This window comes from Argentina silus, assembly GCF_951799395.1.
Source record: "Argentina silus genome assembly, chromosome: 6".
Taxonomy (NCBI): Eukaryota; Metazoa; Chordata; class Actinopteri; order Argentiniformes; family Argentinidae; genus Argentina; species Argentina silus.
In genome coordinates, this window is record NC_139660.1 from 18,698,999 (window position 1) to 18,712,946 (window position 13,948).

The window sequence follows — 13,948 nt, forward strand, 5'->3', positions numbered from 1 at the left end:
GAGGGGGTGGTATGAGCAAGCAAGGGGAGGGGGTCTAGTGGAGGTGGTGTGTCGGGGGGTGGGGTAGAGCCCACTCCTCTTCTCTCTGGAGGGGAGGGTACATCAAAGGGGCCCAGCCATGATGCAGGCTGCTCCCCCGGGACCACACCCCCCCCCCCACCCCCCCCCCCCCCCAGGGGTTGCCGACCATATGAGGTTGGATGTATTGGGCTCAGAGCAACTATACACCCACAGATGACACACACACTCACACTCTCCACTAGCATGTCCACTAGCAATCTGACAACAGTAAGGCTACACACACACACACACACACACACACACACAATGCATTTGCGGGTCCACCACTGGAAAGGTGAGATCAAGCAGACTTGAGGGGGGCATGTTCTCTCCACAGTGCATGCGGATCATGTGGATGGTTGCTGCAGTTTGCGTCATCACTCCCAAGTCCCATATCATCTTCTCTCTCTCCCCCCTCCCTCTCTGAGATACTAAAGGCCAGATCTGATCTCCTTCTCCTCCCCCTCCCCTCCCCCCCCCCCTCCCTCTCGGAGATGGTGAAGGCCAGATCTGTTAGAAGATAGAGATCTGACAGCTGAGCATATCATTCCCAAGTCCCTACGTATCTCAGGCCTTCATGTGATCCCTCCTTCTCTCTCTCCCTCTCCCTCCCTCCCTCTCTCCCTCTCTCCTTCCCTCCCTCCCTGAGCGTATTGCACATGTCGTGACCCAGAAACTGAAACTCTTGACTTTCTGTCAAGTGATGTAATGTTGTCTCTCCAGAGGACATATCCCTCTTTTCTAAATGTAGTCGTCCCCGCGCAACGGAGGCAGCATAGGACTACGATTAGTATTCACCGACAGTGGCGGTGTCGCTCCCGTGCTGCGTTTTTTCGTGGAGCTTATCGTACACGCTATGAACTCTTGTGTAATGAGGAGAGGGAGTAAAACTAGAAAGTCTCAAGACAGGTTTGAACCCTTTTGAGTCGCAGCGTCCCTCCTTTTCACCCCATCTGTGTCTGTGTCCTACTGGTGTGATGGACCAAGGGACCAATGTACTTTGCATGACTTCCCTCATCTCCCCCGCCTCCCCCCCTTGCTCAACGTCCTGTATTCTCTCCCTGTGTCTCTTCAGGTTCGACGGTAACTTCAACACCAACGTCTCCAAGACCATCTGCTGTGATAGGCTGTCCCCCACCGTCAACAGTCGGGCCTTCAACCCAGGACGCGACCTCAACTCAGGTGGGTCACCCCAACCCCCCCTGCCCCCCCCCCCCCCACACACACACACACAGGCACACACACACACACACCCCTCCACCTTCCATCAATTCACCCAGTAAGCTGCACCCCAGACACGGAGAGAGCCTCGCTTATGGACAATCACCATGGCAACTCATTTCTAAAGGGCCCATATTCCTCATGATGTTATTAAATGTTAAATAGGGAAGGTTTTTGAACTTTAGATGGAAATAACAGGGCCTGTTCAAAGCGTTATGAGAGCTGTGTGTGTGTGTGTGTGTGTGTGTGTGTGTGTGTGTGTGTGTGTGTGTGTGTGTGTGTGTTTCTTCCTCTCTCTCCCTTTGATTATTTTATTTTGCCTTTGATCTGTTTTGCTGCTTTTTGCTTCTGCTTTCCCACTGAGGAAGTGTATGTTTTCCCTGTCCTACATGCGGAGACTTAGTCAGGCCCTGCTATCTTCCCCTCCTTCACTCTGCTGACCATCTTCACATGCAAGTTGTCTCACAATCAGACAGGCGGCTGACGTTATCCGACTTACCTCAGCTCCCAAACGTTCCCAGGCGAGCTTGGCACAAACACGGGAGAGGGCTTGAAATACCTTTTGATCACACTTTTAGATTCGTCTCTGCAACACATTTATTGAGGTGTCAGTACCTCAAAGACCACATCTGGTTAACATTATGTAAGGAGAAAAAAAGAATACAAAAAGAATCCTCTGTTGAATACCCAATTAATTTCTCAATTTCTCAATATCTTTCCATGAGTTAGGGTTAGGGCTTGGCACGGCATGGCATGGCATGGCTCAGGTTAGGATGACCGGCTCTAACAGCTAACTGAGACTGACTGACTGACTGTGGCCAGACAAGACAAGGGTAGATGTGTGTGTGTGTGTGTGTGTGTGTGTGTGTGTGTGGGAAACCAGCCCTGATGCTGTGGCGCTGTAAACACTGGCACTCAGAAGTCACAACCACACACTTTCCCCCCTCCTCCACTGTCAGGCCAGGATGGTAGAAACTCCAGTGTGTGTGTATGCGTGTGCGTGTCTGTCAAGCCACGGTTGTAGAACCTTCATCTTGTCTCTCACACCCTCTCTCTCCCTCCAAATTCCGCCGCTGCTTCAGAACAGATTAGGGACAATTCATCTTCATCTGAGAGCTTATTTTTCCAGAGCAGTCAGCAGGAGTTCATGTTACCACTGTGCCTCCATGTCCCAAGCCCTTCTTGACCTCCGGACCCCGGCAGGCCTTCATCCCCCTCATATGTCTGGGCCTAGTCTAAACAACAGAGAGAGAGAGGGGGGTGGGGGGGGGGGGGTGGTGGTGGGGGGGGGGGAATTAACAGAGGGCAGGAGAGAAGTAATTGAGAAGGGGTGAGGAAAGAGGGGGAAGAGAGGGTTGGAAAAAGGAGCAAAGATGGATGAGAGAGAGAGAGAGAGAGAGGCTCAACTGGTTGGTGTAAATACATGGAAGTGCATATTTTTTTATCGAAATCTGTCGTTTCTTGGGATCCTTTCCCTCCGGGCTGGGTTCCCTCTGCCCTTTTTCTTTCTTTTTTTTCTCTCTCTCTTCGTTCTCTCAACTGTTACTTTGTTTACGTTTCCCTCTTCCTGTCCTTTTCTCTCCTCTGTGATTTGTCCTCTCGTTTTCACCTCCCTCCTTTCCCTTCTTCCGTGGCACACCGCACCGCTTCTCTCCTCAGTCTGTGTACTCGCTCCCATAGACCCACATTGCCCCATGCACTTGTGTGTGTGTGTGTGTTTCTGTCTGTGTGTGTCTGTGCGCACATGTCTGTGTGTGCGTGCGTCTTTCCATCAGAGAGAGAGAGAGACACACAGAGAGACAGACACACACAGAGAGAGAGAGACACATAGAGAGACACACACACATAGAGAGAGAGACAGAAAGATGTAGTGCAGATGAGGGACGGAGGGAGGTTATAGGTTAAAGGAAACGGCGGCCTCGTCGGCCTGTCTATGCGGCTCTAGTGTTTTCTAAACACTGGTGGCAGGATTAAGCACTGCGGCCCGGCACCGTATATACAGACCCTCTCAGACTGTCAACATCCCAAGAGAGGTCCCTGTTTATACCAGAGGCCTGGAGATGGATGGAGTGGCTTAGAGGTGCTGATGTTTTTTTTTTTTTTGGCCGGGCTACAGGCTAGCACGCCACACAGCTCAACAACAGCCACGGCTAACGCTAGCCCGCCATAGGACCGAGGAACTGTATCACGTAGAGGCTAGTGGAGGTAGAAATCGGAGGACGGGCCTCATTGTCATGCATGGATGACAATGAGGCCTGCCCTCCGATTTCTACCTCCACCAGCCTACCCCGGAGTGTATTCTGCGGGTCTGTAGCGTCATAGTGTTGTGGCCTGCTGTTGTTCCGTATGGGGTAGAGTGTTAACACGGAGGAGATTGGATTAACCACTTTAAGTGTGTGTGTGTGTGTGTGTGTGTGTGTGTGTGTGTGTGTGTGTGTGTGTGTGTGTGTGTGTGTGTGTGTGTGTGTGTGTGTGTGTGTGTATGTGTGGAGTGAGGAGTCACTTTACATTCCTGTCTTTTATAAGGTAAATACTTTAAACACTTACATCATGACTGCTGTTATCTCCAGCGACCTGCTTCTGGAATGTGTGGACACCGTACACACACACACACACAGAGTGAGACACACACACACACAGAGTGTGAGAGAGACACACACACACACACACACACACACACACACACACTGACAGTTCTTTGGCAGTGGTAAAGGAATCCGGCTCTATTTCTGTGTCTCCTTCTCTGTCTTTCATGTGAATGGACGTTTTGTGTTGTGTTGTTGCTCTGTGCAGACAGGAAGTCGCTGGCTCTGTGATCTGATCTCTCTGAAGATTCTTCTTGACTCTCTGACCCAATAAAACCCTGTGTGTTTGTTTAGGCAGCTCCTCTGGCTCCCTGGGCTCGCTGATACTGCTGCTGCTCTTGCTGTGTCAGCCTCCACTGCAGTAACAAGCCAATAAACAGCACAGAGTCATCACTGCAATGTCTTTATCCACAGAGCCTTGTGTCGTTAATTATTCAAAGTTCAATAGCGAGCTGCTGCTGAGTAAGAGAGGGTGGGCTTAGGTTGAGACCTCAGCTATCCTGGTGTGTGTGTGTGTGTGTGTGTGTGTGTGTGTGTGTGTGTGTGTGTGTGTGTGTGTGTGTGTGTGTGTGTGTGTGTGTGTGTGTGTGTGGACACGCAAACCCCTATGCACTTAGGAAAAGTGTTCCTGAGAGAAGGAGGGAGGAGGAGGAGGAGGGAGGGGTGGGTGGGGTAGAGGTGTGTGGGGGGGGGGGGGGGGGGGGTTACTTGCAAAACAAGTAAACCCATGTAAGACACACTGCTTAAATGTTTTTAATCTGATATCCCCGGTGTGACACATGCACACACGGAATGCTGGACCTAACGCATCATGTGAGAGCTCTTTCTTTCTCTCTCTCTTTAATGCACACAGGAGTCTTAATGGACCCTTCTAGAAAAGCCTTCTGTCTACCAGCCCCCCTGTTTGTTCTCCCTTGATCCTACTCACTCATCTCTCTCTCTCTCTCCTTCTCTCCCCCTCCCTCTCCTCCTCTCTCCCCCCCCCCCCCCTCCAGTGTTGGCAGACAACCTGAAGTCCAACCCGGGGATAAAGTGGCAGTACTTCAGCTCTGAGGAGGGCATCTTCACCGTGTTCCCAGCCCACAAGTTCCAGTGCAAGGGCAGCTATGAGCACCGCAGCAGGTACCCTACTCTGCTCTACCCTACTCTGCTCTACCCTACCCTGCTCTACCGTACTCTACCCTACCCTACCCTGCTCTACCCTACCCTACCCTACCCTGCTCTACTCTACCCTGCTCTACCCTGCTCTTCCCTACTCTACCCTACCATACCCTCAACTACCCTACTCTATCCTACCCTCAACTACCCTGTCCTACTCTACACTACCCTACTGTACTCTAAACTACCCTACTCTACCCTACCCTAAACTACCCTGTCCTACTCTACACTACCCTACTGTACTCTAAACTACCCTACTCTACCCTACCCTAAACTACCCTACCCTAAACTACCCTGTCCTACACTACCCTGTCCTACCAGCCACAGCACTGTCCGCTAGTTCTACTCACTACTCACACCGTCCAGGAAGCCTGCAGTTAAAGACTACTAGTTAGTACTACTACTAAACTCTTAACAGCCAAGTTCCAAACAGTCCTCAACACGTGAGAGAGACTGACTGACTCCTTTCTGTCCTTTCTATACATCGTAGCACGAAGGCCCAGTCATTTCTTAACACGATTTTCGATTTGTATTTAGTTTTTCTCATCATTTGCACCATGGCTTGGTTGAGGGTATTGGATGGGCTAGTCTGAACATGTCCCAGGAGTAAGGGGTCAGCGAACCACCTGTATTTATTTAGTTTATTTATTTAACCTTTTATTTGTCCAAGGAAAACACACGGAGACCTAGGTCTCTAACAGGTGCACCCTAATACAAATACAAAACATATTAAAAAGACATCAAATATGCAACCTATTCAAATACAAATTTAAATTAATTAAAATAAATGAAGATTATCGTTTCTGACATCCAAAATGGCTTCCTTCTAAAAGGCAAAAGTGAAAACCACGTGTGTTCGGGGGGGGGGGGGGGGTACTGGGTTGTTCTTGTGTGACACAGAAAGAGGATATGATCACATGATGAACACCAGGGGAGGCTGGTGGAGGTAGAAATCGGAGGACGGGCTCCATTGTAAGGCATGGGTTCATTGTAAGGCCCGGCCGTTGGTTCCTCTCCCTCACACAGACACCCTGACCACACGTGCCCTGGGCAGGAATGTGGACGGGACCACTAAAGCCCGCTGGAATCTCTCACCCACTGTTGTGGTTTCTGTGGTCTGCCATGGTGAAAGACACCCCCCCCCCTTCTCTCTCTCTCTCTCTCTCTCCCCCCCCTCCTCTCTCTCACACCAACACTCACTGGGGCGTCCTTAAACCATCCAGCTGGCTTTCAACTATGAGAAAAATGATGTCGCTCGCCTCGGCTCACCGCAGAGATGAATGGGACTTAATGAGCCTAGCCCCCCCCCCCCCCCCCCACACACACACACCACACACACACTGACACACACACACACACACCCGTTCCCCCGTATGTGCCTCCCAGTGCTAGCTGTACCACACTGAATCACGACAGACACCAAATCCAAACAATGCAGTCTGAGACGGAGCTGAAGCTCCACACCAATCAGTCTCTCTACCAGATGGTTGACTAGCAGACAGCGCGTTTGGGAGTCGAGGAACTTGACAAAGGGAATGGCCGGAACACCGCAGAGCCTCCCAAAAGCAACAAGTCCTGGGAAGGGGATCTCTTGTGAAAACAGCGGGGGGAGAGAGAGGGGGCGGCCGGAAGGAGAGGGGGAGCCGCAGGGAGAGAGGGGACTGCACTGGGAGCTCCCCGGCCCCGACTCAGGCCACCTAAGAAGCGGAGGGAATAGGAGGGGGGTGGGGGGGGGATAGGGTTACCATCCCAGGGAGGAAAAAAGGGAGAGTTCATGGTGTCAATATGCTTCTAGTGTCAGGATATTGTGTTTGTCTTGTGTTTTTGTGATTTGTGTGTGTGTGTGTGTGTGTTTCATGGCTGTGCATATTGTGTTCTGGCAGGCCTGTGCGTGTGTGTGTTATTCACAGCTGTGTGTGTTGTGTCCTGGCAGGCCTGTGTATGTGTCGGCGGTACGCCCCCAGTCGAAGCACATCGTGGTGATCATCGACCACGGGGCGTCAGTGACCGACACGCAGCTCCAGATCGCCCGCGACTCTGCCCTCGTCATCCTCAACTCTGTGGACGAGCACGACAAGGTGAAGAGCACTCCACACACACACACACACACGCATGCATGCATGCACACCTTCCTGCTTAACGTAAATGGTAACACAAACACACACACACACACACCTTTCTGCTTAACTTAAATGGTAACGTGTGTGTGTGTGTGTGTGCGCGCGTGTGTGTCTCAGATCTCGATCCTGTCGTCAGCGGAGGCGGTCCGCTCCTGCTCCCTGGACCAGTGCTACAAGAGCTTCCTGTCCCCGGCCACCAGCGAGACCAAGAGGAAGATGAGCACCTTCATCTCCAACCTCAAGGCCTCCGACAGCCCTACCCAGCATGCACTGGGCTTCCAGAAGGCCTTCCAGCTGCTCCAGAACACCAGCAACGTCACCCGGCAGCTCCCCAGTAAGAGCAGGGCACCATGGGAAATGCAGTCTTTACGTTGAAGTGTCACTGATGCCCTAATATTTGATCTTTCATGAATTAATACATCAGCCTTTGTTAACCATCACAATCTGTGGTGGAGAATGTGTTTGTGTGGTGATTTGCCACCAGGTAAATGAGTCTTTGTCAATTCGGTTGAAAGTAACAGCAATGAAGATGACTTCCAACTGCGAGAGCAAGGCTTTGTGGATGGATGATTTACTGTTTGATAGTTTCTGAGCTGTTTGCTGTTTTCGTCTCCTATCAGACACAGACATGGTGATCATCTACCTGTCGTCGGGCATCACATCCCGAGACTCGTCGGAGCACGAGAAGAGAGCCACCCTCAGCGTGGTCAAAGAGGAGAACCGCCACCTCAACAACTCGGTCATGATCCTCACCTACGCCCTCATGAACGGTAGGAACCTTTAACCCAGACCCATACGTACCTGTGGATACAGTATCATCACCGCGCACGGTCATCTGTGGTCACAACCTGCAGATGTGACCCCACGCGGTCATCTGTGGTCACAACCTCCAGATGTGACCCCACGCGGTCATCTGTGGTCACAACCTCCAGATGTGACCCCACGCGGTCATCTGTGGTCACAACCTCCAGATGTGACCCCACGCGGTCATCTGTGGTCACAACCTCCTCACTAACTCATTCAAGAGCAGAGCTCTGTCATAGAAGGTGAAAGTGTGTGTCACAGGCACGACTGGACACACACAGACACCTGGATGGAGATGGGGGAGGAGGGGGGATGGTAGCAGAGTGGGAGAGGGGGGTCAGTGGAGGGGGGAGGATTAGATTCTGGAGAGGTGCTCAAGGACCTGAAAGGCTGTTTTGTTTTTTCGTGTGTCTGTTGTGTGTCCACCCCCCCCCCCCCCCCCCACACACACACACACACACACACTCTCTCTCTCCTTTGTCCCTCTCTTCACCTGTCTCTCCTTCTCCTCCCTCTCCTTGTGTCACTCACACACACACACACACACACACACACACACACACATACAGACCCCCCTCCACTGTGCATGCGTTAGCCCCGCATTAACACACATCTTTTCTTTATTTTTTTTATTTTTTTATTTCAGTTTTTTTTTATTATGAAATTAAAATGAGGAACATCAGAGGGAGAGTCTGAGACCAAAGACTTCAAAGGGGCCTGTGTGTGTGTTGTGTGAGAGACAGGCGGGGGGGGGGGGGGGGGGGGGGGGGCGCTTGTTTAAAAGGGTCCATGATGAAAAGGATGCAGAAATACATCATCATCTCAGCTGATTAGCATTGCATGCATAAAGTACTTATGTTGTTCAGGCTATTGTGAGCAGTTCAAAAGGTGTGTGTGTGTGTGTGTGTGTGTGTGTACACGCGAGTGTGTGTGTACACAAATTTGCGTGTGTGTTTGTGTATGTGAGTGTGAGTGTGTGTGTGTGTTTTAATGAAGTCCCTGCATCCCCGGCCAGATGTGAAATGTTGATTTATAAAGAGGTGATCAATGGTCATTTTTGGCACATGTCAATGCTGATGTTTGAACCAAGATTTGTTTGTTTGTTTGTTTGTTGCTGAGATGCCAGACAGACCAAATGGTTAGAAAAGCATGAAACATGGCAACGTGCTGCCAAAACCAGTTCGATTCATGAAGACAGGGACTCTCTCCATCTCTGTAAATGTCCGTATCTGTTTGTTGTAAGGGTGTGTTTTGTAACAAACTCCCCACAGAATCTGCATAATGATTTATTGTTGAGATTTTACAGCGGGCATAACTAACAATGTGTCAGATGCGTACTGCTTGGCGTTACTGTCCAGCAGGCGCTGCAGCCCATCGCCATGGTGACTCCCGTCAGTCGTCCAACGTCCCCCAGGAGTCTCTCTGAGACCAGGTTCTGTCTTTCAGGAGGGGCCTGCTGACAAGGCACAAGAGAAAAAAAATAAAAAAAAGCAAGAAAGACATTTAATAAATAAATAAAAAGTATACAATTTAAGCCGTACAATGAGCGAGTTGATACATATGCAGTCTGTCTTTGACACAGTTCATTACCGCCATCTTAAATGGCCTCTAGGGGCGCTAGGGAGTCAATTTGAGAGAATCTTGGAATTCGTTCCAATGTTGTGGTGCAAAAACTAAACGGGTAGACCCTCAGCATTGAGGCTTCCTCCTCCTAGAATGTAATCAGTGATATGCCCTTCATATTGGCATGCCCCCCCCCCCCCCCCCCCATGTTAGATCCTCTCTGAAAGGTCAGATGCCACTTGTGCCCAGTGACAGCTGGGTTGGCCTGCCGTGTCAATGACGTCTCCTTGGGCGATCTGTCCACGGTTGTGAGACCAAATACGTTTCTAGAGATGATATCAGAATGGTTTATTATAAATACAGTGCCAATACAGTGACGTATTGCCTTTATGTGAATGTGAGACTGATGTGACTGTGTCTCTCTCTCTCTCTCTCTCTCTCTCTTTCACTCACACACACACACACACACACACACACACAGAGGGAGTAACCGGACTGAAGGAGCTGGCGTTCCTCCGGGACCTTGCGGAGCAGAACTCTGTGAAGTACGGATTTCCGGAGCGCTCGGCGCTGCCCGTGGTCAAGGGGAGCATGATGGTTCTGAACCAGCTCAGTAACCTGGAGACCACTGTGGGCCGCTTCTACATCAACCTGCCCAACCGCATGATTGACCTGGCCCGCTTCAGCCTGCCTTACACGGACCCCATGGGAGATGGTGGGTTCACCTCTGGCCTGACCTCTGGCCTGCCCAGGGTCAGACACACACGCTGTTGTGTTTGTTACGGTTTATGTTGTTGGAGCTGAGGGGAGAGCTGATCCTAACACACACACACACACACACACACACACACACACACAAACCAAACACAACCATATACGCAACCACACGCACACCAAAGATAAGCACACACACACAAACCACACATTCACACACACACAGCGTTGTAAAGGGTAGACTTTAACAGACGTGTCCCCCCCACCCCCCCAGGCTTCATCATGACGGTGAGTCGGCCGTGTTACTTTGGTAACCTGCTGCTGGGCGTGATCGGGGTGGACGTGAACCTGGCCTACATCCTGGAGGACGTCACCTACTACCAGGACTCCCTGGCCTCCTACACCTTCCTCATAGACAACAAAGGTACGCCTCTTCCTCCTCCCTCCTCTCCTTACTCCTCCTCCCCTTCCTCTTCCTCCTCCTCCCCCTCTTCCTCCTCTTCTTTCTCCTCCTCCTTCCTCATAGATAAATCCCTTGTTTTCCTGGTTTGCTTCTCTGGGATTTTCCTGGTTTCCTTCTCTGTTATTCCAGAGTGTAGACAGCTCTGGCATTGGCACCATGTTGGTACAGAGTTACCTACTGTAGGACGCTGCCAGTGTGTTGGCCTGCCTGGGAGGTTCAGGCTGAGTGGCACTGCCAGTCTGAATCAGTCAGGTGGCCAGAGAGGGAAAGTCATTCAGTGCAGTTTACAGCCCATTAGAGGGAAAGACCTATGGCACACACACACACACACACACACACACACACACAGACGGACTGACAAGCCATTACAACACTTTAGCTGAGCAGGACCTAGCCAGGCCCTGGGGAACAGTGGACCTGTTCAGTGGACACACACACACGCACATGCATACTTACACAAACCAAACATACACACACGCATGCGCCCGCACACACACACACACGCACACGCACAGCTAGGAGGACTTGGCTTAATGTCTCTCTGTTTCTTTTGGCATTCTAGCAGGGTTTATGGCTTAGTTTAGACAAACAAGTTAGCTGTATTTATTATTTATTTTCATTATTTTGCATATAATTGAGAGTTAGAGTATATTGTCTAATCCGGGGGTTTTCTAGATAGATTTGTTTGTTTGTTTTCTGTGGCGAGTGTAAAGATTGTGTTGTTGTAATGACGGGGTTGTCTGTTGGCTTTACTGCACCGTGCTTATTAGTGTCAGCACGATTAATGACTCCTAATTTATGATAATTAATGATTAAAGTCATTAGGTGCGTTCTACCTAATCGGCCACTGTCAATTACACCCTACGTAAACACAATGCACAGACGCACAGAGCCGGCTCTCATGTGCTGTACTCTGTTAATGAGGTCAGAGGTATACAGTGGGGGAAATAAGTATTCAACACATCAACTATTTTTTTAATTCAACATATTTCCATTGCAGCTATTCACATGAAATTTAGACCAGACACTGGTATTAACTCATTAAAACTGCACAGCTAAAGACATTGGAACACTCCAATCCTTAAAAAACAAGCTATGTGCAGTAAAGGGGAATGACACAGGAAAGAAGTGTTGAACACGCTAACTAAAATGTGTTTATACTTGGTGGAGAAGCCTTTGTTTCCAATGACAGCTTCAAGACGCTTCCTGGACGAAAAAAACCTAATCTCTCACAGGGATTAGGTGGGATTTTGGCCCATTCTTCAACACAGACAGTCTTTAAATCTTGAGGATTCCGGGGGGCCCGCTGGTGAATCATGATCTTCAGTTCCTTCCACAAAGTTTCTATTTGATTTACGTCTGGCGATTGACTAGGCCAGTCCAACACCTTTTTATTTTCTTCCTCTTGAACCAATTGAGAGTCTCCTTTGCAGTATGTTCTGGATCGTTGTCCTGCTGGAAGATCCACCCGCGTCTCACCCTCTCATCATATGCAAAGCCATTTCTCCTCCAAACATGGCGCGTTGTATTACTGAAAGGTTTCTCGAAAAGTGTCTCGTCTGACCAGACGACATTCTCCCAGTAATCTACAGGCTTCTCCAAATGTTCTGTAACAAACTTCAAACGAGCTTCAACATGCCTTTTCTTCAGTAATGGAGTCTTCCGGGGTGATCGCGAATGACTAACTTTATGACTGCCCCGTCAGAAATCTTGCGAGGAGCTCCTGTGTGTGGTGGCTGGTTGATGGTCGAGTGATGTTCCTCCCACTTACGGATAATGGCCCCAATGGTGCTTTTAGGAAAACCCCATTTAGGAGTTGAGAAATCCGTCGGTAACCAGTGCCATTATTATGCTGCTCAACAATCTTGTTGCGAAGGTCTTGGGAGAGCTTGTTGCTTATACCCATCATGAGATGTTTCTTGTCGGAAAGCTTGGTGACAAATGATTTGTTTACTTGCATTCAGAGGTGGGAAACCCTTTTTCATAGACTTGAATTACTTACCCACCAACATGCACTAACCCAGCTGATTCCAATTAGCACAGGTAGGAGAACTCATTAGTGGCATACGCTGGTTTAGTTCTTTCTCTTACTGTGTTCAATACTTTCTTTCCTGTGTTCTTCCCCTTTATTGCACACAGCCTTTTTTATGGATTGGAATGCTACAATTTCTTTCATTTTTTTGAGTTAATACCAGTGTCTGGTCTAAATTTCATGTGAATAGCTGCAATGGAAACATGTTGAATTAAAGATTGTTGATGTGTTGAATACTTATTTCCCCCACTGTACCTTGTGTTTAGAGAAAGGGGCATTATCCCTCTCGTCTGCCCTCCCCCTCCCCTCCCCTCCCCTCCTCTCCTCTCCTCTCCTCTCCTCCCATCTCCCTGTGTAAGACTGAGCACCTGCTCCCACCAGCTGGCAGCGGCTGCTAGACCCAGACAGCCATGGACCCGGGCCAAGACGTGTTTGTTTACCCTCCTTAAAATACACCCCCTCCCCATGCCTCTTAGGGGCTTCCACTCTCCCAAAGCTATTACTGCTGCTCCCCTCTCCCTCCCTGCCTTCCTTGCTGTGCTCTGTGCTGGGCCCGGCCTGGAGAAGGGACCACAGTAGTCGGGGGAGGTCTTTTGCCTTGCCCTGCCCAGGGAGCAGTAGCCCGTCTCTGGGGTGAGAGGAGGTCGAGGAGGTTGAGTAGGCCCCTGGAGGCCCACGGGGCTCCGTAGACGGCTGCTTATGACCTGCCAGACTGGGCGCTGATCGATGATGCGTTTCCTGATGATGTTGTTGTTGTTTTTGGTTTCCCAGGTTACACCCTGATGCACCCGTCTCTCACGCGGCCGTACCTGATGACGGAGCCGCCCCTGCACACTGACATCATCCACTATGAGAATATCCCAGGGTTCTCTGCGGTGCGCCACAACATACTCAGGTGAGGGGGGGGGCGGGGGGGGGGGGGGGGGCAAGGTCAAGGGATAAATGGACTTCTGGTGACGTGTGTGTGGGTTGCATTTATATTTGTACATTGGAAATTGTGTGTGTGTTGTGTTTTGGTTGCTAACACCCACGTCTGTGCTCCCTGTGCCCTCCAGCCTGCCCCTAGGGAGCCAGGTCATAGCTGTCCCCACCAACTCCTCCCTGTCCTGGCACACCAACCGCCTCCGAGACCCCAGCAGAGAGGCCTACAACGTCAGCTACGCCTGGAAACTGGTACACTATCTGTCTCTCTCTCTCTCTCTCTCTCTCTCTCTGACAATGCTCTACA

At 50.3% G+C, this 13,948-nt stretch overlaps 1 protein-coding gene across 1 annotated transcript in view; it reads left to right on the plus strand.

The window, feature by feature from the left end:
• The window catches only part of cachd1 (cache domain containing 1), a 57,250-nt gene that overhangs the window by 29,512 nt on the left and 13,790 nt on the right, over positions 1-13,948 (plus strand). Inside the window, exons 4-12 of the mRNA XM_083672088.1 lie at positions 1,136-1,242; positions 4,862-4,988; positions 6,958-7,102; positions 7,262-7,478; positions 7,765-7,914; positions 9,993-10,226; positions 10,500-10,649; positions 13,492-13,615; positions 13,776-13,893. Of these exons, the coding sequence (XP_083528214.1) occupies positions 1,136-1,242; positions 4,862-4,988; positions 6,958-7,102; positions 7,262-7,478; positions 7,765-7,914; positions 9,993-10,226; positions 10,500-10,649; positions 13,492-13,615; positions 13,776-13,893 (1,372 nt within the window). The remainder of the gene's footprint in view (positions 1-1,135; positions 1,243-4,861; positions 4,989-6,957; positions 7,103-7,261; positions 7,479-7,764; positions 7,915-9,992; positions 10,227-10,499; positions 10,650-13,491; positions 13,616-13,775; positions 13,894-13,948) is intronic.